This window comes from Poromitra crassiceps (assembly GCF_964638095.1).
Source record: "Poromitra crassiceps genome assembly, chromosome: 15".
In the NCBI taxonomy this organism is placed as follows: domain Eukaryota; kingdom Metazoa; phylum Chordata; class Actinopteri; order Beryciformes; family Melamphaidae; genus Poromitra; species Poromitra crassiceps.
Window position 1 is genome coordinate 25,655,229 of NC_139634.1, and position 26,959 is coordinate 25,682,187.

Genomic DNA, 26,959 nt, shown 5'->3' on the forward strand with positions numbered 1-26,959 from the left:
TTCTTTTATCAACATAACACTTCCATCCCCTAAAAAACGTACATTTAGCTATGACATGTAACCCTGGCACAAAAGCATTGATAAACATCTTGAGAGGAGGGGTCACACACCTTAAACATTAAATTCAAGACGTTTTCAAGGACTTTCCAGACCAATTCCTTCAAATTCAAAGACCCAACACGGAATAGTTTAAGACACGGATCAAGGTTGATGACTGTTAAGGCCCAATTATACTCTACGTTAAAGACGCAGACGGACAGAGCCTTCTGTCTGTACTCTGCGTTCATTTCGTGCGTTTTCTGTCCGTCATCTGAAAGCTTACGGATACGCATGAAACGGAGCAAAACCACATATACACTCATACATTTGACTCTCTACTGCCCACTGGTGAATGTATTGCTTAACATGATACCAACGTGAAAGACACATGGAAGTATGTGGGCAGTGACGAACATTAAGTAAAAAAATTTTTTATATTGGATCCAGTCTGTGGATTATCCAGTTTTTGGGATCCAGTCTGTGGGTGATCAAGTCTGTGTGGGATCCAGTCTGTGGGTGATCAAGTCTGTGTGGGATCCAGTCTGTGTGGGATCCAGTCTGTGCGATCCAATCTGTGGGTGATTATTGCTCGGCAGGGACGACCTCCAGGAGGATCTGCAAGCATCTGTTGAAGGAATCTGAGGACAGAAAGAAGCCAAACGGCGCTGTCATCTTTCATGTGATCAGTGTTGGGAGCAGGGGTGAAAGTGGTTTGTATTTCTTGCAGGTACTATACTACCCCAACCTTCATCGCTTCATATTGTTCTCCTCCCGCCCCCAGCTTCATGCATCCATGAACACACACATCCAATTTTTTAATGCCTGTATGGTGTAGATTAGAAATTAGAAACACTTGACAAATTATGTATAGTAAATTATTTATTTAAATGTGTAAGTGCATATAATTTGTGAATGTCAAAACTTAACACAGCACCCCCAACCCTGCAGCATGCCTCCACTCGGCCTGTGAGCTCCAGGGCCAGCCCGGGAAACCCAGGACACCGCCACCCTGTGGGGGACTGCCCCCTAGTCCGACACCTCACGAGTCCGACACCTCCCTAGTCCGAAAAATTACGCATTGGATAGAGGTCTCATTAGTCCGACAGCTCGTAAACCCGAAACCGAAAATCTCACTAATCTCACACCTCGTTAGTCCGAAAATAATGCGCTCTGACTGCAGCGCAAGAGTCTCTAGACTGAATGTACAAAATGGCACATTTCTCCTCTGGTTTTCTCTCCTTAATTCTTTCTCTCTCACCCCCTCCCTCCCTCTCTCCCTCCCCCTCTCTCTCTCATGAACACAATGTTGTTGATCATTCAATAATGATTACACTGCTATAGAAACACTGCGGGGTGGTGCAGTGGTAAGCACTATCGCCTCACAGCTCGAAGGTCGTGGGTTCGATTCCCACCTGGGGACGAGGTGAACGCTGAAGGAATGCGTGCCGGTCCGCATGTCCTCAAGTGCCCACCGCCCGGGTGGGGTCGGCAAAAGGGCCTTTCTGTGTGGAGTTTGCATGTTCTCCCCGTGCCTCCCGGGGGTTTCCATCATATAGGAACCCCCTTCACAAAAACATGCAATATCCTGGTTGCTAGTGTGGTTCCTCCTCTGGTCGTTAAGGGCGCCTGTTCAGAGGGAGGGGAACTGGTTGGAATAGCGTGAACCTCCCACGTGCTATGTCCTACCGGTGAAGCTTCCTCTGTCAGGTGAAAAGAAGCGGCTGACTGACTGCCCATGTCTCGGAGGAAGCATGGAGCCAGTCTCGGCTCTCCCCAGATCGGCAGAGGATGGAGTAGCAACCAGGATTGAGAAATCAAATGAGCACTAATGGGGGATAAAATGGGATAAAAAATCAGAAAAAAAAGAAAAAAAACATTGCGGAGCTCGTCATCATTCAGAAACCACGCCCAAAACGGGGGGAAACAAAAACTCCCCCCAATTCTGGCATTCTATGTCGCGTGCATGGTCGCGTGTTGCACACAAAGATCATATATACGGAAGATGATCACTCCAACTTACTTCACTGACGGTTAGATCCACATTTTTCTTCTCACCAATTCTCAATGGCTTCCTTGTTTTGCTCGGGAGTACAAAAACACTTTAACACATTGACTGCCAGCCCTTTTTTCAATGCTGTAGGTAGGTTCTGCCAGGTTTTTTTTTGAGGATTCTGGCTCATTTTACAAGAGCCGAGGATTCTTTTCTGTTAAGACTTCGTGAACACCAATCATCTAAAAAGAACTAATAGAATGTGTGCTTTCTCTGTCTAAAAGAGTTAGTTTGTAGAGTTAGTAGTTATGTAGATATTAGCCGTTGAGTACAGCATGGTTTCAGAGATTTTCAGAGAGTTTTGAGATAAATGGATTTTTAGAACCACCTCACGTGCCTGTGATTATGGGTGCCCTTGGGCAAGTCTGTATACTGTATTGTGTGTGTGTGTGTGTGTGTGTGTGTGTGTGTGTCTCCAAACTCCTCCCTCCGTCTGTGCTGCTGCTGCTGGCTCCTGCTGGCTCCGCGGCCGCTCTCGGGCAGTCTGGATTACTGTAAAACGGGCTCGTTCGTTTCTTGAGGTGTCGGCTGAGAGCTTTGAAGAAGCTTTTGCGATTCTGGTCTTATTTATGCTCAAAGGTACTCGAGTGTGTGTGTGTGCGCGCGCGTGTGTGTGTGTGTGTGTGTGTGTGTGTGAAATCGAAAGCGTTTTCGCCCAGCTATTTCCTTGAAAATTAGAATGGCTTTCTCCCGCGGACCCGCGGCTGTTTTTTGCTCGGCTTTCTCTCTGTCTGGAGAGCACTGTCGCCACCAGCTGGTCGGTAAAATAGATTATACACATTCTCTTCCTCCAATATTGGTATAGGAGACGTAAAAGGGGTTGATCGATGTCCCACCGTCAAAAAAAAAAAATGTTTATGTAAGCCGAGATATCTCGTCCTTGGCACTCAACGGTTGGATCCTGTAAGCCGAGATATCTCGTCATTGGCACTCAACGTGTTAATTGGCGATTTTTTACATTTGTTGTCTGCGCAGCCCACCACACAACAGCTTTTAGCTATGTTTAATTCAAGGGAAATGACGCTGGTGTGTGGAAGTGAATGGAGAGCTTTCCTCCGTGATGGGCGTGGCCTATTTCATGCAGTGTCTCTATACGCTTTATATAAATGGCCTGATGACACGGAGGTATAATTTGTGATCCGACGTGCGTTTTTATTTCCCCGACGTGCGTTTCTTTCTTTCTTTCTCTGATGTGCGTTATTATTTCCTACCCGTTGCAGCGCTTTGAGGCACCAGGCTGGAGGTGTTTTATGGAGCTTTTTCCTGAAGGGAGATTGTTGCTTTCTCCACTGGCTGGTTTTGTGGGACAATAACTCTGGCTTCTGGGCAATGTTAGGAGTGAAGTAGCACTTCATAAGGTGGCCAAGAGCACCATCTATCCACCTGAGAACAAAGTTGGGAGGCAGATAGGCTACACTGCATGTGCACAACTTGCGTGCTTCATGTGAATTTTACAGCAGATAAAACAAAACAAACAAATACAATTATTCCTTTTAATTAATCTATTTTTAAAGAAAGTTCAGAATACCACCAATTTAAACTGTAACTGTCATGGAATACAGTCACTTATATTTTGTATTTTAAATACTGTATTCTGAATACATGTATTCCGTTACTCCCCAACCCTGCATGTATGGTCTCAGAACATGTCACACAACGCGCCTATGAGAGAAAATGACTGAGATGTGTGGCATTCTAAATGCCATGGCAAATCCCAATGTGCAGACAACCGTACAACATCTGCAAGTCATGTTCACCAATAAAAATATGCAATCATCTGAGCATGTCTAGTGAGGCAGTGCTCCTGCTGTTCTGACATGGCTGCATGGACATACCTAAAGCCTTCTGGAGCCAGATGGGTCTGCGTTCAAAGACCACGAACAGGTAATAGGCGGGCAGGCCGGTGAGGGAGATGACGAAGCCGATGCCGGTGTTGACCGGGTCCGAGTACAGAGAGAGGAAGACCATGAAGAAGCACGTGAGGCAAAACACGGCCGGGATGACCAGGGGCACCTGAGAGAAGTTACTCTTGTTATTTAACTTTTATTGTATTTATTTTTTACCACAGACACTAGTGTTATTCCTACCTCTAGTCTAGACTGTTACATATTACACTGTTATACTCTTACATACTGCCTCCTTGATCGAGAGCATTGCTTTTCAGAATAGCAGTTCAAGCTGCTAACTGCAGGTTTCAGAAGGACAGATTTAAAAACCACATAAAGTCATGTTTTAAGATGTATATAAAATACTCTATGGACCTTAAAGGGACGGGGTAGCTGGGGCTGGGTGTATCTCAGGTACATTAGCCCCATCACTGCCACACCGATGAACAGCCAGCGCAGGAAGCTCATGAAGTTTAACAGGCTGTAGATGTCTCCCACAAACAGCTGCAGCATGGTCATAGGGTACTACACACATGCACACACACACACACACACACACACACACACACACACACACACACACGCACACACAGAGGAGAAAAATGTCATTGTTGTTAATTGTCGCAAATAGGTCATTGCTGTATCTTGTGTAGATATTCATATTCTTATTTATTTATTTATTTATTTATTTATGTATTTATTTGAGGGACAATGCACATTAATGAACATTACTGTAAATGCGCCAATGTTAGCTAGATGTCTAATTTTCAACTGCTGTCTCTTGGAACTCCAGTGCCTCACCATAACGTCCATCTAGCTTCCTCACTGACTTTTATCAAAGCCCTCGTTTTGCTAGGTTTGGTATGCAAGGGGGAATTGTTAGCCTAGGTAAACCCAGCCACCACGTGACCTGCTCTCTCAGTTCCCAGTCACTATCGTCTAGCGAACGGGCCATTCAAATCGATTTCTGGGGCGATTGAAAGACTCGCGCAGACCCGCAGCCACCCCGCAGCCAATGAGTGACGGCGTGACTGCCAACATCAGTCCTGCCGTGATCGGCCAATCAGAGAGTGCGTCTTTGTCAATGACGTGTAACAGCTGCAGCGGCTTAGCACTACCTAGCCGTTAGCATTTGGCCTCTCTAAAGCATAGCTCCCGAGCTAGCTACTAGCTGGCTAGCTATATGGCTATGCAACTACGTGAGGAAATTCAAGTGAAAACAGCTGTTGAGGTTGAGGTCTGTTGATCAAAATAACACCTAGCGTTATCGAAATCGGATTTTAGCGGACCATACAAGCCAGGGCTTCAGAGCTGATCACCTGGACACATTTTATGGCGAGCTAACCCCCACACAGCCGATGAGGAAAAGTCAGTCATTTATCGAATGTCTTTCTTACCAAACACAATTACGCTAGTTTCTGAGATAATATATAGTGTGGCATATACCTGTGAATAACATATTCTTACCTGGAAATCACACATCGATCCGTAGGCCAGCTCTGAGTCTGTTTACATTTCGGGCGGAGGGGGGCTTGGTTGGTTGTAGCTGGTTGTAACCATTTGCGTGTTAGCAGTACTGAAATGAAAAGTGTTAGCTAATGCGCTAACAACAAAGGTCGCAGAGTGATGACGCCATCTGCTGCACTGCGCATGTGCTCTGTGCACTAAACTGGTTGGATGATGGTTGCGTAATGGAGCGGTCTATCGGGGGGGGGGCAACAACCGCAGGAAATCGTTTAACAATGGTGGGAATCCAGACCATAGTGACTGAGAACAGGTCTGAGAGCAGGTCACGTGGGGGATGGGTTTACCCAGGCTAGGGAATTGTAGCTCCTGGGACGTGAAGTAAACACTTAGCTCAATGTTAGCCGATAGCTTTGATGTTACCCCAGGTTGGAGTATGTCGTACTTTGAATGTGGGGAGATAACGTCACACAGGCTGACTGCTGCTGCCTGCTGGACTGGGGAAGATCTAAACCAACTAACCTACCAAATACTACAAACACACAATTATAACATTTATACTAAAACAATGTAGATGCAAACAGTCAAAACTCAAAACACATATTTATGCTTGGTTTCCAGGAACTTTAACGTTTGCTGTTATTAGTTCTTGCTGTCTCATTAGCATATAATTAACATATCAGTATCATCTAGTTAACAGTTCAGTATCATCTAATTAACATATCATCATCATCTAATTAACAGCTCATTATATTCGGCTCAGTGCAGTTATGTTTGTTGGTTGGAGGACACTGACCAGCACGAGCACAGCAGCTTGTGGAGTGTGTCTGCGGACGTGGATCATGGACAAAACCTCAGGGAGATGTCCTTCACGAGATGCCACGTAGAACATCCTACACACACACACACACACACACACAAAAAGAAATACGGTATGTTTGCAAATGACAACAAAGAATTATTGAGATAGAAGTGCACTCGGTGAGCACAAACCTCTGCCAAGGCCAATACTCCAGTCTGCTATCATATACACATTTTGTGAGTCGGATCAGAACCTTAAGCCTGACCTCCACATCTCCCTAGACACTCCCCCTACCCACAGCTCGAACCCTGACACTCTATGACCTTCTATCACTAGCTATGGAGCTTTTCCCTAGCCCCTCCCCCTTTCCTGACCACACCCCAATCTTGACCCGATCCGGCAGATGGGATCCGCTCTAAAATGTAATGGGTTCTTCCTTGGCCCATGCTACAACCTTCCACCAAGTGTCATGAAAATCGGCCCAGTAGTTTTGCCGTAATCCTGCTAACAAACGGATGAACGGCACCGAAAACATACAGTAACCCCCTTGGTGGAGGTATACCAATAACAGGCTGAAGCATATCTTTCCATGCACTGATGTTTTTCTTGCATGTCTAACCTGGAAACTTTAATAAAAAGATTATTTGAAGTGAAAATTGATGTTTCATACAGCAGCACTCAGCACTGACCTCCACATTCTGCAGCCATTCAGATATTGTTGTTCAGTCCTGTCAGCCATTATCCCAACACATCACCTTCACTCTCCATGTAACACCGCTACTGTGACTGTGAATCTGGCCACTTACCTGAGTGTCCGTGTACACATACTGTACATAAACAGCTTCTAAAAGGGATGGTGTTTTGTCATGGTTTCAGCAGAGGTGAGGAGGCGTGAGACCGAGGCCAGTGTGTGTGTGGGGGGGGGGGGGGGGTCTGTAACGTTACCTCGAGATGGCGAACAGGCAGCCGTTCATGGAGCCATAACACGACAACGCCACGAACACGGGCACGGCCAGGGAGAACCGCCCCATCAGCTTCTCTGCAAACGTCTGGGATGGGGGGAGGGATGAAAGCAAAATCAACAGAGCTTATAAAAGAGAGAGCGTTCTTCACTTTACCGTAGTTTGAAAGTGAAAGTGGTACAAAGTACTCAAGTGCAAGTTATTGAGTATACAGTATGTAAGGGATAATGTACACAAATAAGCAAAAATTCTTTCTGTGGATTAGTATGACTGACTGATGACTGACCGGTTGTAGATCTGTTATCCAGAAGAAGAAAAAATTGGTCCATAGCTACTGTAGGGATAGGAAGGTCGTAAAAGGTCGGAATTTGAGGGGTGTGTAGGCGGAGTGGCTGGGGGTATGTGGCTGGTGTAGGGTTAGGGGTAGGGCCATATTCCACGTTGAAAACAATTTGCCGTATTGTTGAGGTTCCCCCCAAGCATTGCCTAATGCCTAAAGTGCCATAAGGCTGAATGGCCACATCACTGCGCTGTGGGCTTCAAGGTATTTGTAAGAGTCTGGACAGACATGGATGTAGACTGCATCGTGACTTGTTGGTGGAGCCATACAACCACGAGGCGTTTCTGGTTTCTAGTAGTAATCAATACCAGTGACTCAACCATCTGCTTGCTGCTGAGATTTCCAAACTCTGTGAACTTTGCAGAACATTCTTGGCACAATCGCCCCAACACAGTTTTCACGTCAAGCACACCAAAACAATCTGCACACTGTCTTTTATCATGATGAATACAGTGCACTCAGGATGGGTTCAATTATAATTTGCTTTCATAATTCCTTAGGAGAAGCATCAAGCAGACGTTTTGGCCATTCTCCTAGCCAGAGCCGAGTTTAAATTTGCAATGTTAACTTTTGTCCGTGTTCTGTGAGAGTCCAGACAGAGTGCAGCTCTCACATCCTCTTAAGAACAGATAAATGCTTTTAACACCTTCCTTAAAGCAGCTTCTATCACTCACGCTGCACAGTGCAATAAAGCTAACCACATTAGAAACAAAGCTTGCTATCCGATCAGGGATCTTTTTAGTGAATGAGTCTTCCCAGGCGAGCTGCTTCCAGTAGCGCGCGGTAGCAGTCCACTGCCTAACAAGCAGAAAGGTGGCTGTTATTAGCAGATACGTGTGATGTGATTAGCGTTAGCAGGAATGGGCTGTGCAGAATCACATTAGTGGTTTGCCAGGAAGCCAAGATGTCAGAGAGCGTCCGCTAATGATGACACGTTAAGTGCAGGAAGGCAGTGGAACAGCTTCAAGTAGCTTCAAGTAGACACGTCTCCATCGCATAGGCTCGCCAAGCGCCGGCCCCAAATATTGAGGCATTCATGATCAAAAAGTATTATCTCTTTCTTGACTAGTGCAGGGCTCTTTCACCTGTCGGATAGTCCTGCCACAAAATGTCGCAAAGTGCAGTCACTCACTGTGAGTAGGACTTATAGGGGGGTTGTGGTGGGGTATGTAGTCCTGGAGCAGGGGATAGTGCATCTCTCTGTTTCCTGGTGCGCCTCTTTCACTGCGCGCATGTGTGTGTGTGTGTGTGTGTGTGTCTCTCTCTCTGGGTGTCTCTCTGGTGTGAGAAAGTCAGTGAGATGCAGTAGGTGCCAACTAATGTTAACAAAAGACCCACCACGACAGAGACCAACAATTAAGCAAGAATAATCCAATAAGCACAAAAAGAAAAAAGTTGTATCTTCTAGTGAAGCCATCTGTCATGGTAAAGCTGGAGTCAACATTATACTTTTGATTCATAGAGGCACCTTGGGTTGTTGTTTTAGCTTGTAGTGTCCCACGTACAGTAGTATCGAATGAAGTACTATTGTAATTTTTAAACGATACCCAGTCCTATCAGTTACCACGGCAACCGCCTGGGAGGCCAGCAGCTCCTCCGCTGACATCACGGTGTAGTACGCCACGTTACACAGCACGTAGAACACCGTCACCAGAGCCATGGAGATACAGATCGCCAACGGCACCGTCCTGAACAACACAGAAGGGCAGGGTCATTTGCGGGTTTTTCGTCCCGGATTGAGATTTTGGCACACATCCCAAGTTGTTCGCTAGTGTCATATTAGCCTATAACAGTTGAGATCTTCTCTCTCAAATTAAGTGCATACATATCTAAGCCAGGTCCTCTACTAAAAGTTAAAGTCTTGCGTTGAAATGACTTTCTGGCTGAAACTTGGGGTGCTGTGAAAACACACTGCTCCATAATTTCTGTCTGATATATTTGTGTTCAGGATAACTCTGCCTACACACTAACCCAAAAGTCAAATGTACACACGTCAGTAAGCATATTCAGTCCGATCATGCTTGTCGTGTGTAGTCAATGCAATACGGGTTTAATAAGATAAAAACTTAGTCATCATGAGTTTGATTTCTATAATCAGTTTCAACTTCAATAAATTCAATCACACAAATACAGAAACAGAATTTAAATCCAGTCCTCTGGTGGACCAAATCTCATCACTTTCTAATCTAAGTCATTTACGCAAACACAAGGGCCCCTATCGTTGCATCGGCGCAGTTTCTAGGCCGAGCGGCAGGCGCAGATCAAAGCAGTGGGCGTGGAAAGGCGCACTTGATATCGTTGTGCTGGCGCTAGATGCAGCCCAAAGCATTACAACCACGCCTTTTAGGCGTAAAATTATGCACCGTCATGCTCATTGGATAAGTGCAATAAACGAATCGCACGCTTGCCTTTTTAGCTCCAATTCCAGTGATCCCGCAAAACCAGACGAAAGCCAAACGCTCTGCCCCCCCCCCCCCCCCTCCCTTCATCCAGCCTGTCTGTCTGCATTATAGGCTATTATTCCATATTATTATGCTTCTCAAACCAATCTAACTGCAGTTTCAATACTGCAAGCATGTAAATACGCTACACTATAGCAAGATCAAAGTGAAAATAATGTTCTATGCATCAGCTAGAAAAATATAGCCTATTAGATTGGTGAAAGTTTGTCCAGAAAGATATCATTTTCTCTCGCCTGCTGCAGGAAGGATGATGCACATAAATATACCCTACATTATGTCAAGTCATTGCATAAATGTGTTTTTATTGTAAAACTAAATGTGAAATAGGGCCAAGTTATTGGACGGACATCACAGTATAGCAGATGCCATTAGAAGCGCGTTCCGAAGCGCGTTCCGCTGTTACTTCTCTAAATCACGTTAACTCGACAAGGGGTATATATATGCCCAGGAGGACATATATGTTTCACATAGGGTGGTGTTTTCATTTCGAGGTTTTATTTGGTCCAATATTGAAATGTTGACAATGGCAGGCTGTGTTACCATTACACATTAATTTAGAACTACCTTTTATATCTATTTTGGCTCATTTGGTGGCTATTTAGTAGCGAAATGAAGAAACACAATGCATGCTGGGAACTCAGAGAGAGAGAGAGAGAAGGGTGACAGAGAAGAAGCAGTGAAGGCAAAGAATAGGCCTGCTTTTGAAAAGCGCAAAGCGCTAAATGTAGGCCAGCTCCCAAGATATGACTAGGCTGGTATTTAGCGCCGACACGCCCACTTTGGGACTGCGCCACGCCCATTCGGCCTAAAGCGCATTTGGCAGCCTAAAGCCTATTGCTATCTTGCCGAAACAGGCGCAAGGCACGTTTTTTTGCGGTTAAGGCCCGTAATAGCGCCGATGGCCTGTGGGAGAATAGAGCCCAAGATCTCAAGACTTTTGAAATCTTTTCAAGTCTAAGCCTTTGTTCACACCATATTGCCAAAGCCACGCTAAAGCCACGCTGAAGCTGAGCTCACACACCGGTCACACAAGAAGCACTCTCTTTTCCTCAGCCCTTCGCTCGCCGTGCCTTGACCCCCCCGTCTCCCCCGTCCCCCCCAGCCCACAACTTGCATTGACTTCATGCCTGACAGCTTCATGCTTGGAAAATAGAACAGAATCCTGAACGATCGCTTAAGCGTGGCATGCGGGCGCGGCTGGTGTGAACGGTCTCACCTGTTAACAAGGATGCTGTAATGAAACTGCGAGGCTTCAGCGTGGTTTGAGTGTGGTTTTGGCGTATGGTGTGAGCAAAAAAAGTGAAAAAAGTCAAATCTCATGCATCTCATCGAGTCCACCTCTGCTAGTATTGATAACCAATATTGATGATACCTCTAGTGCTAAACCAGGAGGCAGGCATCTTGATGTGGCATGTGGTAAACTCACCTCTCAGGATTCTGCACCTCCTCTGTCAGAAAGTTCAGATAGAACCTGGAAAAGCAAAGTGTTGACATTATTCTCAATAGCTCCAGTGACCAAGAACATGGTGAATAATGTATAACGGATATGCGAAGTAATGAACTGAGACCTTGGCTTCAGCCTTGCTGAATATACAGGGGGTGCAGACAGGTCAGGAAGAAGAACACAAGATCTTACTTTTTGCAGATGATGTTTTATTGATATGTAGTAGTAACCCAGTAAATGCAGTACCAGAAATGTGTTCAGTTATAGACTCTTTTTCTGAGATATCTGGTTACTCGGTTAACTTGTTTAAATCAGAAGTCATGCCACTATCCAAGGTACGCCCCCCTTGTATCAGAAAGAACTGGAAATTTAGATGGATGCCAGAAGGCTTAACATATCTGGGCATCAACGTGACACCAGGGGCCCTATCTTGGTAAAGGTAGGTTTTGCGCTTGCGCACCTGTTTGCGTGCCTTAACGCCTGCCTTATGCTATCGTCCCCTGCAGGGACGATAGCAGTCCGCCTCGCGCAAGTGTCCAGGTGTTATGCCGAGTTTTACACCGCTGCCGCCAAACGCATCCCCACCTCACGGGAGCATATTGTAATGATTTATACAGAAACGTATACTGTTTAAAAATGATCTAATTGTGTGGGGTAGATGTGACCTCCCTGTTTTTAAGTTAAAACAGCCCCAAAATATGGTGGGGATGCAATACTCGGCGGGGGTGCGTAACTCGGCACTACAACGTCTGCAGGCGAAAATTGGAGGCGTCCCAAGTCATTTATGCACAGCGCAAATGGGATTTGGGTGGTGTTAACCACCAGAATTATTCACAGGCATGCCCTGGCAATGCCTGGGCATTACACCAATCAAACCATTCAGATTCCCGTCTCGCAGTCCCTGTAATACAGTTTGCACAAGGCATGCAATATATGCTGTAATTCTCCCCATGCGTAATTTGGATAGGCCTATCTCCATTGACTGGATAGTATCCCTATCCAACAACAACATCACATCATATACCTGTGATTTGATGCAATTCGGGTTATTTTGTTGACTGGAAATGCTGTGTGTGTGTGTGTGTGTGTGTGTGTGTGTGTGTGTGTGTTCTGTGTGTGTGCGTGGGTGCGCGCACGTGTGTGTGTGTGTGTGTGTGTGTGTTGGTGTGTGTGTGAGGACCATACCTACCATCCAGCATAAGCGTACATCCCTGAGTAGAAGGCCAGAGGAAGACCACTCAACTGGATGTTGCTCAGATCAAAGGCATTCTCAAAGTTCTTGGTCTCCCCTGCAAACACACACACACAAGTGCGCGCACACGCACGCACGCACGCGCACACACACACACACACACACACACACACAAAGGACACCCATTACCTTAAAGACGAGCTGAAACCACATCTCAGTGTCTGTGACGACGTATCCGAGTGGAAACAAACATTGCTTTGACAGGTAAAGGCAAGACAGAACGTATGGATGATTTGACTGGAGTTGACGTTGGCCAATCCTAGCGCTTGTATGGCGGGTTGTGCCCCCAAATCCAGTTGGATTCAGCGTGTTCCATGCATGTGTTGATGTGTGATCGTGTGACAATAAAAGACGGGCTTGTCCGTCTGAAATTGTGAAATCGTGTTCTGCCCCTACGCGAGTGGGATCCACAGATGTGCTGGCAAGCACATCAGGCAGGCACCACTGCCTGCCTCTGTGCATACTGCTGTTTCAAAGCCGAGGCTAAGCCCATGTTCACACAGGATGCCTAACGTAAGCAGAACTGAAGCTTGAGGCAGGCTCACGCTGAGCCGTTCACACAAGAAGCCTTCTCTTTTCCTCTCAACGCCTACTCGGTGCCTTGAACCCGCCCACAACTCTTATTGACTTCATGCCTGGCTTGACAGATCAATGCTCCGCTTCAGCACGCGTAAATCCTGAACGATCGCTTGAGCAAGGCGTGAGCGTGGCTTCGGAGTGGCACATGCGCGGGTGGTGTGAACGGCTTCGCCTGTTAACTCATTCACTGCCAATATCTGACTGGCATTTTTGGCACAGGCCAAGTATTTCCATAATGTTTGGTCATCTTTCAAGACCCACAGTAAATTCTGTACTAGGACTACAGTGATGTCCAATACCTCGAAATGAAGATCTAAGTCTCTACTTTCACCCCCAAAAAGAAAGTTAGCTTTTAGCATGTTCTGTACTCTACTTATAACCCTTTTTATACACCCAATGTTCACCAAAAAAGCCTGTCTGGGAAGAGAAAAGGGAGAAAAAAGCATTTTTGTAAAAGGGCACAATCTCAGGCATAACTCACTCTCAATTCTTTTATTTTGAACTGTATTGACATCAGACATGTAAATATTATTCGTTAGGACACAAATGACAAAAAAAAAAATATATATATATATATATATATACACACATGAAGTGCTTTTTTTTACATTCAACAATACAGTTTACTCGGTGTGAGTGTGCAGACAGACAGACAGACAGAGACAGACAGACAGACACACCGACAGACAGACAGACAGACAGACAGACAGACAGACAGACAGACACACACACACACACACACACACACACACACACACACACACACACACACACACACACACACACACGATCCCCCTTTTAGATTTCTAACCCAACATAGGATAAGCAATAACCACGCCCTGTGGCGCTGGGATTGGCCAGGAGCAACACTGGAGGGCGAGCAGCCCAGCGATTTCATGAACCAACTGGAAGGACAGCGGGCTGCTGTGAGTGCCTTCTGCCCGCTGCTGCCTAGCTGTTCCTGTGTTTATTTTGATTTGTTCTGGTACACCGTCCTCGTCCATGTCTCCCTGTCATATCTATGATCGTTCCCGTTTTCCCCTCGGCTATTCAACACGTCCTCACCGCCCTCGCAAACTGATCGATCATTTCCTCATTCCTCCGATGATCAAACACATCTCTTGATTACTTTCTCCCGTTTTCTCCTGGCTGGCACAGAGGAAGGCGACTCCAGCTCGGCGTTTCTCCTGTCTGCACAAGGAAGCGTTACCCGTTCTCTGCTTTTCCTCCTGCTCAATTTCAAAACAACAGCTGCGGTATGTGTTTGATCGCGTGCTGTCGGCTACCCTTTGAAGGCAGGGACCTGTGTCTGTGTGACAGGCTGGGCAAGTGTTTGCTGCAGGCGCTGCACCAATAAAAACAAAAACACGTCAAACACGTCCTTGGCGGGGAAGGCCATTGCTGATAACACGTCAAAGACGTCATTGGCGGTGAATGAGTTAACAAGGATGCCTAAATTAAACTTGTGGGTTCAGCATAGGTAGAGCTTAGGTTAAGCATTGCTTCGGCCTCCTGTGTGAACGGGCTGTTAGGCCATGTTCACATTACAGGCAAATCTGATTAGCTGATAAAGTCATTAATCAAATCTGATTTGGGAGTGTTTCCGCACTGCCACAAATCTGATTTTCAAGTCGGATCTGTGTGTCCAGACCTCCATATGTGGTTTGGGACAAGTGACACAAATCAGACTTGGAGCGTCCAGACTCATAAAACCAATCTGGATAGAATCATTAATAGGTCACTGAAGTTCACAAATCAGATTTGGCCTCCTAGTCTGAACATGGCCTTAGAGTGCTGCTGGCCACCTTGAAATGTATGAGGGGCCGGGGTAAGAGCCCGTTACGTTAACGTTATTCATGGAATGCGAGTTAACGAGCCAGTTACATGTCTTTGCATTCTACATTAAATGAAGACATTGCCATTTTATTTGTTTTATTTTGATTATGTTACATACTTATTGGCCAAGTATAATAACATTTATGGGCCAGAAAAGTCTGCCCAAGTTACAGGCACTAGGCAGCCATCTTGCCTGCTCAGAATTTTCTCCCCGCGGCTCACAATGAAGATTGAATGACAGCTGTCATGTTGTGATATGATTGGTTGAAATGGGGTAGAAATGTGATAGTACTGAATGACGTCAGCATACTGTAGATTACAGTTATGAATGAAATCCTGAAATAATAATAATAATAATATAATGATAATAATAACCCAACAGATGTTGGCAATTTCAGATCCATCAGCATCCTGCCAGTCCTATCCAAGGTGGCAGAGAAATGGGTGACAGCAATTTACAGCACATCTGAATCAGCGCCATAACCCTTTGCATCCTATGCGATTTGGGTTTAGGTGGCATCATTCAACGGATACAGCTAATTGCTATCTTCTTGAGTGCATCAAATCTAAAATCGACAAAGGAGGTGTAGTTGGTGCTGTGTTTTTACATTACATTACATTATGTCATTTAGCAGATGCTTTTGTCCAAAGCGACTTACAATATCACATTTTGTCAACAGTACAGAAAACAACTATGCAACACAATCAATGACAGCTAAGACATTTTGATGGACTAGAGTAGCACCTTGTAGAAAGTAGTTTGAGAAGGAATAAGTAACATTAGTAAGTAGTTTGAGAAGGAATAAGTAACATTAGTATTTTTTTTATTTATGAAAAGATGTTAGTTCAAGAAGGGCCCAGATCTAGCCTGAAAAAGTGGATTTTTAGTCTCCGCCGAAAGATTGGCAGCGATTCAGCTGTTCTGACCAAAGGGGGAGCTCATTCCACCATTGTGGTGCCAGAGATGAGAAGAGTCGCGATCAGGGCGAGCAACTTTTGAGCCCACGAGGAGGGGCGAGGTGATCTGGTTTTTTAGACCTAAGGAAGGCTGATACAGTAAATCATAAGGTCCTCTTAACCAAAGTATCCACCTTCAACATCTCTCCTGCCACCATCAATTGGTTGACCTCATACCTATCCAACTGGAAGCAAGCTGTCTGTATAGGAGACAGTCTATCAGCAGCCCTCTCTGTGGGCACTGGTGTTCCCCATACTGGGCCCACTTCAGCTTATAGACCTTCCATTCTCATGCCCAACTGTCAGTCTCCAAATGTATACCGATTATACTGTCCTTTACACTCACGCAAAAAATCGACAACAGGGTGCGCACATTCTATCTGAAGCACTGGTCAATCTATCTATATATAAATTTGGCAATGTGGAATTTTGTCGGGCCACAGCTATGCTGTTTTACGTGCGATCGGGCTGAAACTTTCAGGGTGTGTAAAGAGCACCCATGTGAGTGACCTGATGGGTCACTCACTTAGGGCAGATTAATTGCCATTATTGCCCTAAGCCTTTGTTCACACCTGGCGTTTAACATAAGCAAAACTGAAGCTTGAGGCAAGCTCAAGCTGAGCTCATGCTTAACCGGTCACACAAGAAGCCTTCTCTTTTCCTCAGCGCCTTGCTCGGCGTGCCTTGAACCCACCCACAACTCCAACTCGAGTCCCTCTATAAACAAGCACTTAAGATCATGGACAAGAAGCCGCACAGATATCACCACTTTCACATCACTCAGAAATACAATCTATTCACCCTGGACAATCTCAAATCATATAATGATGTCTGCCTTGTTTTTAAAATCCTTCACGGCCTTGCCCCTCCACCAATGAGTCTGTTTGTGGCCAAAAAGGACAATGACAGACTCACACAAGGTCCATATCCAGAGTGGACTGTGTTATTCCATTTAGAAGGAGAGCTTCTGGACGTTCATTCTTCTCTGTCCGAGCCACGCAGCTCAAAGAAGACCACAGCTGTACCCACAATTAAATCTCCAGCTCTTGTCTGACTCTCATGCACTCATGTGTGGACACTTTTTTTTAGTGTTTTTTACTGTTTATATTTTTCTAACTTTTATACAGTTTTATTTTGTCTAACATGTATTCTTGTTTAGTGTAATGATTATGTTCTTGACCTACCCGGGGACTGCAGATGTAAATTAGCCTCTTGGCTAACTACTAAATGTTGAATGATGTGTACTGTCCCTGCCAAATAAATCTTAAAAAAAAAAAAAAAAAAAAAAAAAAAAAAAAAAAGATTGCACACTCTGGCACCGTTGCATGCCATGCTTTAGAAACAAACAGGCAGATTCCAAAGCTGTGGGGAAGCATGTAACTCCACAGGGCGATCCAGGCCCCAAAAAGGCAGGACGTTGTGAAATGTTTTGGCTGTTACTCTGTGAACAGCTGTGTGTTCTAATCAACAAGGCTTATGTCAAACGCTCAAGGTTATAATCACAAGAGCTGAAAAGTCTGTCAAAGTGACCCAAGTATTGCAATGTTCCTGTCAACAAACATAGAACCCCAGTATCCAAAAAAGAAAGAAAAAAGAAAAAACACACATAGATATGGGTTTTTGTTGGCTACAGTATTTGTAGTTGTATAGCAGTGTTGGGCAAGAAGTTACTGCAAGAGTATCTGTCTGCACCCTGCAAGACAGTTTCTAGGTATGCCCACGTTTCCCAAATTAGCAATTTCTTATGTTTTTTGGGGGTGGGGGGGAGTGTTTAGACTTCCAGCCATTTTTGCAAAAAATAAAATAAAATAAATCATTAATTAGCCTACCTGATGTTAAGCATTCATCATGGAGGCTTCCAATTTGTAGTTTTTATATTTTCCATCATTTCCCCATTGTTTGGCATAAGGATCCATTTCGATGATGGTCTTACCTTTGAAGAGTTGGTACATTCCAGGCACGATGATGGCAGCGATGGCCACGAGCTTGCTGATGGTAAGGAAGATCTGGATCCTGGCTGACCAGGTCACACTCATACTGTTCAGGTACATGACAGAAGCTATGGAGAGAGAGAGAGGCTACTGTGTATGTTTTATTTACATCCGCCAAGGAGGTTATGTTTTCAGTGTCGTCTGCCTGGGTTAGGGTTGTGAGCAGACTCACACAATTTGCATATCATAGCACATAGCATATATTGGAGTATTGGCCTTGGTGGAGTGGAGGTCTGCACTCTCAGAGTGCACTTCTAGTTCTATAGGCTTTGCTCTCTCACAGCTTTCGCTATTCGATTCATCTCCACATGAAGATTTTTGGTAACACTTTCTATGAAGGTAATGTCTATTATGCATTATGAGCACATTCATAATGTTGTTAAATCATGCATGGCAACTTATAACATTAACAAGGTTTATAATGTCGTATTATAAGTGGTGGACATAATGTATTATAATAAACAATAATACACTATGGGACTTTGTGAGCTTTAAGTAACGTGATAGCACTATAAAGTTATTAGTAGTTGTATTAGGGGCCATTCAGACCAAAAGCGTTTTTGGAGCTGCCAGCGTCTTTCTGCAATTCATTCTCTATGTAAGGACGCGCTAAACGTGCTCCTCTTTTAATGAACGCGTCTGGCGTGCGCTGGTGGCGTCTGTTGTTTTTGGAGGAGCGCTGTGGGCGTTTTAAAGCTGAAAAAAGTTGAACATTGAGGAAAAGCGCGCTGCTCGTCATTTCCACTCATCCTACGTTTTCTCCTCCCGAGGGATCCTCCAACCTCCGCTTCTGCCAGAATTGGCAATAATCTGGCTTTCATGTTGACAGTGAACAACATCAAACAGACAAAACTAGCTGGCTGCCATCCTTGTGGTCATTGTGTTCTGATCTGTACTGCACGCGACTACAGGGGAAAACAAATGGAGCGCAAAAAAAACGCTCCGTGCGCTGTGTTTTGTGCACAATGGAAGCGCTCTCAACATGATTTTCATAGCGTTCTGACTGAAAAAAACGCTTTTGGTGTGAATGTCCCCTATAGGTACGTATACATACTGATGCCCACGCCGGTGGCCAGTTTGACTGCGATGGGGGGGATTCCACAGGGCATGAACAGAGGTTCCAGGATGTACTGTCCAAATGCCAGAGAGATCACTGCCATGCCTGCAGGCCTGGAAACACACACACGTGCACGCATGGGCACACACACGCACGCACACATACATACAGTACAGCAGGCTATATGACCAGTAGTATAGTTGTGATATTACAAAGACTGTAAATAAAATAATAGTAATTCATATTAGAATATGTCAATATCAATAATGTTTAAAGGCATATTATGTAACTTTTGAGAAGAAATTAATGTACATAATCCCCCCCCCCCCCCCCCCCCCCCCCACATGAGTGAATACTGCGGAAGGTAACTTGGGAAAATGAGACCAGCCACATCTCTCTGCCTCTAGCCGTTCCTATGCTGTGCTGAATTCTATGAGCAGACTTCGGCAAATTTAACGAAATTTGGCACTGCACTCCGTCAAGTCCCCCTAAGCGCACTCCTCAAGTAGCGGCCCCAATGGGTGCAATTTTCTGATTATTTTCCGCACCAGATCCATGCCAGACCTTTGAAAAGTGTTTTGGCAAAGTTTAGAAGCGATGAGAACGGTGTGCCTTGCAACTCTGCATACTGTACATACACACATACAGCTCTCCAATTATAGTAGTAGGATAGGATAGGATAATTGATTGTATTTGATCATATCCACCTTATTTTTGAATGCCCTGCCCCGCTGTAAAATGATTATTGGTGCAAGGTCCGGTCTAGAACGTGACTGATTGTTGCAGCTGGCGCATTTCCTCATCAAACGAGGAACGACAATGAAAAAAAGTTGCTTGTCACAAAGAAATAACACTCGTTTGACAACTTATGTGAGGGAATGTAATAATGTTATCTATCACATCCGCTAACCTGTTGCTCTTTGAACAATTCGGGATATTTATCGGCGAGATTTTGGCCAAACTGGATGTGATTTGCTCCCTTCTCCTGCAGCTTTGAAACATTGTTTACAGACGCTATGTTGTGTCCGTGTCAGCAACATAACGGGGGGAGGGGGCTGGGAGAATTACACTGGAAGAAAGCGCCCATATTTCACGTAAGGCATTATGGCAGCTAGGAATAGTGGATATGTTGTATATTTTGGGCCCCACGTTGTGGGTTTCTAGAGGCTTGACTCCGCTAAGAATCAAATAAGGTTGACTGGTTCCGAGGGCTCATCGACGGCTCAACAGTATTAACCTCTTCATTTCCCACCGCTGGGTCTCTGTTTTCATTCTCTCTCACCCTTCCTCTGTCTCTGTCCATTTTCCCATGGTTTCCATTGAGTCCTGGTACCCTGAGGCGAGCATGGATTTAGGCAGGTGAGATAGGCAGCAGACTGTGTTTATCCTGCCTTGCCTGGCTGTGTCCACACAGCTGCCACTGAGCATTCTCTCACTTGGCTGGTCCAAACTAAACTCACTCTACAACTTCACAAGGGCTTAACGAGCCACTGCCTTTCATTGGCTGTTTGGGTGTCATGCATTCCCAACACAGTCTTGTTAAAGGGACAGTTCACCCCAAAATCCTAAATACACATTTTTCCTCTTGTAGTGCTATTTATCCAGATCGTTGCTGACCTTTGGAGATATGGGCCGTAGAGGTGTCTGCCTTCTCTCCAATACAATGGAAGTGGATGGCACTCGGCTTGTGGTGCTCAAAGCGCCCCCAAAAAATACAATTTAAAAACACAGCAGCAATGTCTCTTTCCAGAAATCATAACCCAGTTAGGAACTATTTTTAGCTACTCTTTTGTTTCGACAAAACTACACCCGCCAACTATCTCACAGGAAGTGTGCATCTAACGTTGGAATGCCTTAAGTAACCTTAGGTTAGCTTTAACGTCAACACGCTTCCTTCTTCACGATGTGACGGTTTGTGTCGTTTGGTTGGAAGGAAATAGTTCCTACATGAAACTGCTCAGAACAAGGTCTGTGGATTATCTTGAGTAAACTGGGTCATGACTTCTGGAAAGAGACATTGTTTCTGCTCATCCATCTCCAGAGTCCCGACCTCCACACCCTTTCTTTCCACTGTGATATTTCAGTGCCAAAGTCACGTCCGTTAGTTATACGAACCAAAGGATTTCATCCACCATTCTTTTTTCCATAGACATTCCGTAAAATGCTTATAAAAAATAGTTTGTTTCACTTCGTCAAACCAAGTTGATTCAACTATATTCAGAATTCAGAGAGACCATAGAACATTTCACTCAGAAAAAAGGCAGATTATTTTTCAATGTTCTTTTTTGGTCTGAGTGAAATGTTCTAATCTATGGTCTCTCCTGATTCTCTAAATATTGCTGAATCACATGGTTCGACAAAGTAAAACTATTTTTATAAGCATTTATGTCTATGGAAAAATAAATGCCAGATTAAATCTGTTGGTTCGTATGCCTAACCCGGAAGTGGGCATGACTTTGGCAATCTATTTCAATGTCAAACTAGTTCCTCATTCTAATTGTGTCTCCTGCTAAATTGCATTTCAAGACATCCAGTCCATGTCACCTTATAGCGATGAGATCCAGTCCCATGTTACCTTATAGCGATGAGGTCAGCCCATAGTCTAATGAAGGCCATCTGAGGTCCAAAGGCTTCCAGGATGTAGGTGTAATGTCCTCCAGACTTCTTAATACAAGTCCCCAGCTCAGCATAAGACAGGGCTCCTGGAAGCACATACAGTAGGGGACGGATCAGCTTTGGCTAATAAACAAGCTGCATAGGACATGAGACCAGGGGATCTTAATCTGTCTTGGCTGCACCCATACATCTAGTCTACTCCTTTGGGCCCCATTCATCAAAATATACTCATCTTAGTAGTTTAAATTGGCTAAGTGGGCTCTGTCTGTCTGTGGTGGTGGTGGTGGTGGTGTCAGTCACGATTTGTGACGGAAGTGATGTCACAGTGATATCATGTCACTTGAGTGTGATGTAGAAGGGTGGTGTCTGTCTGTCTGTCAATCACGATTTTGAGAGCCCATGGAGCAGGTGATTTCCATAACTGCAGCCATGGCGCATCATCTCCAGAGTCTCCACCCTTCCTAGTACTCTATATAACTCTGGAGTCCTTTGGGATCTCAGCCCATGGTTTAAGACTGTAGGAGATCTCAGCCCATGGTTTAAGGTTGTAGAAGGCAGAAGTTTAATTGGAAGTTCAGCACAGGGGTGAAGGAAGGCAGGGAGGGGGTTAAGGAAGGGAGGGAGGGGGTTAAGGATGGGTCTTTAAGGATGAAGTGCTTGGACCTTTCATCACAGTGCAAAAACAAAGGGCTTTAAGATGCACTACAGTAATATCCGTTATAATATACAGATGTGCACACAGCACTGTTGTCACGATACTAAAATTAGCAGGCTAAAGTGAAGATTTCATTGTGTGGGTCCAGACCTTTGAATCCTGACCACTCCACTGAGTGGAATTTTGGCTGCTTTTGGTCTGGCATCATGATATGCAACAGCTATTTCTTCAGTTGAACAAACGATTATCCAATCAGTGCCGACGGAGACTAACGAGTAGCCAATCAGCGTCAATAAACGGCCAACGGGCGGGACTAAGCCATTGTCAGCGGTTGTCAAGCGTGCCGAGGAGTAACGTTAATAACAAGAATGGCGCCGGCCCCCAGCCGAGACACACTGTTATCGAGGCTGTTTTAAATTGATTAAAAGTACCAATTACTTAATGGCACACTGCTTTGAAGACATTTATTCAAAGGGGAGATGTTGTTTTGCTTCTCATGACTGGATTGAGTAACGATAGATTCAGGCGATATGTTGGGCACTAGTGATTGGTTAGGGAAAATTTAATTCTGGGGGAATCTCTCATAGAAATTGGTTAAACCGTGGGCAATCCCAGTGTTTGGTTCTCAACCTGGGGGTCAGGACCCCTCGGGGGGTCACAAGATTACTTTAAGGGGTCACGGGATGACTGTTAAAAAAGAAGATTTCTTTTGTACCATGATGATTAAATCTTCCATATCAATGATTTAATGTACAGTATTATACAGTATATAAAAATATATAAACTGCAAACTCTATAAAAAGATTTCAGTGAGTGAGTAAAATCAGTGTGTGAATGCGTGTGCACTGAGAAGGCATTGGTTTGGGCAACGATGGGAAGGGGGGTCGCGAACCCCAGCCTAAAGGTTTTTGGGGGTCGCGGCTGAAAAAGGTTGAGAACCACTGGCGTAGAAGATAGTGTTGTAGTAATACGAATAAATAAAAACTTTTTTTATGTTCTTTTTTGGTAACGCTTTAGAATACAGCCAGCAAATTACCCTGTAAGTACAGGGTAACAAGATCTGTACTTACAGGGTAAGTACGGGGTACCACACCTGTAATTACAGGGTAAGTACGGGGTACAAGAAGTGAATTTACCCTGTACGTGTCGTACAGGGTACCAAATCTGTACTTACAGGGTAAGTACGGGGGACCACACCTGTACTTACAGGGCAAGTACGGGGTACCACACCTGGGTACAAGATATGAATTTACCCTGTAAGTACAGGGTACCAAACCACACTTGCACGTACAGGGTAAGTATGGGGTACAAGATGTGACTTTACCCTGTAAGTACAGGTACCACATCTGTACAGTTTACAGGGTAAGTATGGGGTACAAGAAGTGAATTTACCCTGCGTACCAAATCTGTAGGCACAAGTGCACCTGCTGTGATGATGATGATGCTACAGTGACATCATCGTTGGGGCACTGGTTTGAATCCGGCCCGTGGTTGTTTGGTTTCATCAGTCGGCATGAGAGGGCCTTTTCTACACACAGCATGGGGGTGATATACCACGCCTGTACTTACCTGTACAGGGTACAAGATGTGAATTTACCCTGTAAGTACAGGGTACCAAATCTGTACTTACAGGGTAAGTATGGCGTACCACACCTGTACTGCAGGGTAAGTATGGGGTACCACACAGTTGACACCTACCGTAAGGGCAAGTATGGGGTACAAGAAGTGAATTTACCCTCTAAGTACAGTGTGCCCCGTACTTACCCTGTAAGTACAGATCTTGTTACCCTGTGCTATACTTACAGGTTAATGTGCGCTCTGTATTCTAAAGCGTCACCTTTATTTTGAGTTAAATTAAATTGTGTGTGGTCCCTCCTGATTGTAGATATAGCTGAATCGCTTGGTTTGACCAAGTAAAACCTTTTTTTTTTGCATTTTGTGAAATGTAGATGGGCGGGGGTGGGGGGGTGGCAGATTAAATCCCTTGGTTCATATGCTGAATGCTTCATGAGTTTGGCACTTTTTTCATTTATTGTTTATTTGCATAGGGACAGATACACATACATATAACATTTAGCAAGAAACGTCTGATGTCATGTATCACAACATTTGTAATCTAAGCTAATTTGCAATGCCCATCCCTACAGTAGATGTTATTAAAAGCACATCTTTAAAGCCAAGTACAGTCAAATACACAATAATCATAAACAAGGATATCATAAAATCAGTCAATCAAGCAACCAATCATAAAACAACATAAACAATCGTACACAAAGGATATAGACAGCATAGGTCATCATGTTTACACCCACACACCCACAGAATGATCTGATGAAGAACTGACCGGGAGCCAGATCACGTGCGGACTTTATTTCTTTTTTTACTGGTTTTAAAATTATTCCAACGATCCTGGTTAATGTGTGTGGGCCATGAGTTCCACATTTTAACCCCCTGTACAGAGAGGGCTGTTTGTCCTAGGGAGGTTTTTCAAACAGCACTTTACAGTTCCCTGCTACAGCACCTCTATCTGTTCTCTCCAGCTAGTTTGAATTTACATCATGGCCCTGCATGCCTGAAGAAACTCCGTGGAAACCAGTCTACCCAGTCTGGCAGAGATCGATGCCACTATGTTCAACATGTTTCTACTGTACTATTTGCATTCTGAATAGTACAGTAGAAAAATGTTTCACGTAGTGGGATCGCTTGCTGCCAGACTGCCCCACAGTATTTACAATATCTAATACGATCAACTAAATGCATGCTCAGTGGTGGAGGTGCCTTGTGTACAATGCACCTCTCTTAACTGTTATCTGAGTAAGCATGACAATGCAAATATTTACATTTCCTTAGAAATTTCCCTTCTAAAGTTGAAGTTTGAAACCTGCACCTATTTCAAGAATTCCCTTGAAATGAATGGCAATACATTTCAAGGGAATTCTTGAGGGAATTCTTATATATATATATATATATTTCTCTTAATTGTTTAAAGTTAAAATGACATGATGCTACGCTAGACTGGTTGACTTAAGGAGGGCATTTTTGTAGCATTACAGCCTACACTTGTCACACACACACAATGCGTTGTTGGGGAGGAGTTAACTATGTAGTTTAATTACTAGTTCAACTACAATTTGCAGTAGTTGGGTGGTACTGTAGTTTAAATATATTCAAAACTCAGAAGTAGTGAATTAATTAATAACTATTAGTCGTTAAATAGTTGCTTTTAGTAGTTAAATAGTTAACTACTTTGCCATGTAGTTTAGCTAGCGTAGTTAACTACAAACTACATACTAATAGTATTATCTTGACGTTTTTGCCATACAATATCATGGCACAATACCACAGCTGCCTACGTGAGGACTGGCCTGGTCAATTGAGATTGTAATAATTTATCGTGATGTAGTTTGGATGTAGTTGAACTACTTTTTGAAAGTTGTTTTAGTTTGACATGTTTTCTTTTTAAAGTAGTTAAGATGTCGTTTAACTACTTTCCATTGGGAATTAGCTAGTAGTTTGGTAAACAACAGATGTTGCCTGTTTCCAGAGGCACTATTACCGCTGAGGCAGTAAGTGTAAGCGTTTTTCTTTGGCTGCTAGTTCAGTGAGTTTTGGTCGTAGAGTGATCAGACTATTGAAGCTATGGATTTTCAGCTTTCATTTCACATCTTGTTGGACTCTTACTGGTGCAAATAAACCAACCATTATCATGACCATTTGACATCTTGGACTCTTACCAGTGCAAATAAACCAACCATTACCACGACCACTGTGGCAGTACTTTTGCGGCGGTAGTTCCCTCAGAAACAGAAAATCGAAACAGTTTTAAAGTCATTTCCCCAACACTGCAGATTGCTTGGGCGTCTAGCGAATGTGCCCCGCTCACCCACTCACCGAACAGCGACAGCAGGCCGCAGGCAATCCAGACCACCAGAGACATACCCACGCTGCCCCCACAGTGCTGGAGGATCCCTTTGGGAGAGATGAAGATCCCGGCTCCGATGATGGTCCCGATGATGATGGAGACCCCTCGGATCAGAGTCACCTTCTTCCGCAGTTCCACCTTCTTGATCGGACCGTCAGCGTGCTGGAGGTTCCCGTCGGGCTCTGGCTCAGTCCGGTTTGGGAACTTTTGGGACAAAGCTTTTTGTCCGTTTGCTGCGACTCCATCTCCAAGAGTGGAGGCAGACCTTCTGGTCATGTTCTAACACTGCCTGATGCTCACTCTCTCTCTCTCTTTGAGATGGACTCTGTGCAGATGTCCCTGTTCGAGCCTTAAATTTTCAGCCTCTGTGATCGATACTAAGCTGAGTTACAAAACTTCATGAGAACCAAATCCCAGGGAGAAATTACCTCTCTCTCTCTCTCTCTCTCTCTCTCTCTCTCTCTCTGTTTGTCTGTTGGTGTCTCACTCTGTCTGTCTGTCTGTCTGTCTGTCTGTCTGTCTGTCTGTCTGTTGGTGTCTCACTGTCTGTCTCTCTCTGCCTTGCTTATTTTCATTCATGCCCTTCTGACTAATCTCTCACTGTAAAGTGCCGACTGCCTGTTGCTCTCCCCTCCAACCACTTCA

General features: G+C 44.6%; 1 protein-coding gene across 1 annotated transcript; it reads right to left on the minus strand.

Moving 5' to 3' along the window:
- Nucleotides 1-26,828, minus strand: slc7a11 (solute carrier family 7 member 11). The gene is made up of 12 exons (XM_083651594.1): nt 26,284-26,828; nt 21,697-21,823; nt 19,119-19,234; nt 18,007-18,132; nt 12,639-12,738; nt 11,432-11,476; nt 9,108-9,231; nt 7,187-7,290; nt 6,236-6,332; nt 4,351-4,500; nt 3,925-4,102; nt 1-677 (listed from the first exon to the last, which is right to left on the minus strand). Exons 1-12 carry the CDS (start codon nt 26,588-26,590, stop codon nt 622-624), a joined length of 1,530 nt encoding a protein of 509 aa, XP_083507720.1. The 5' UTR covers nt 26,591-26,828; the 3' UTR covers nt 1-621.
- Nucleotides 26,829-26,959: the final 131 nt, after the last annotated feature.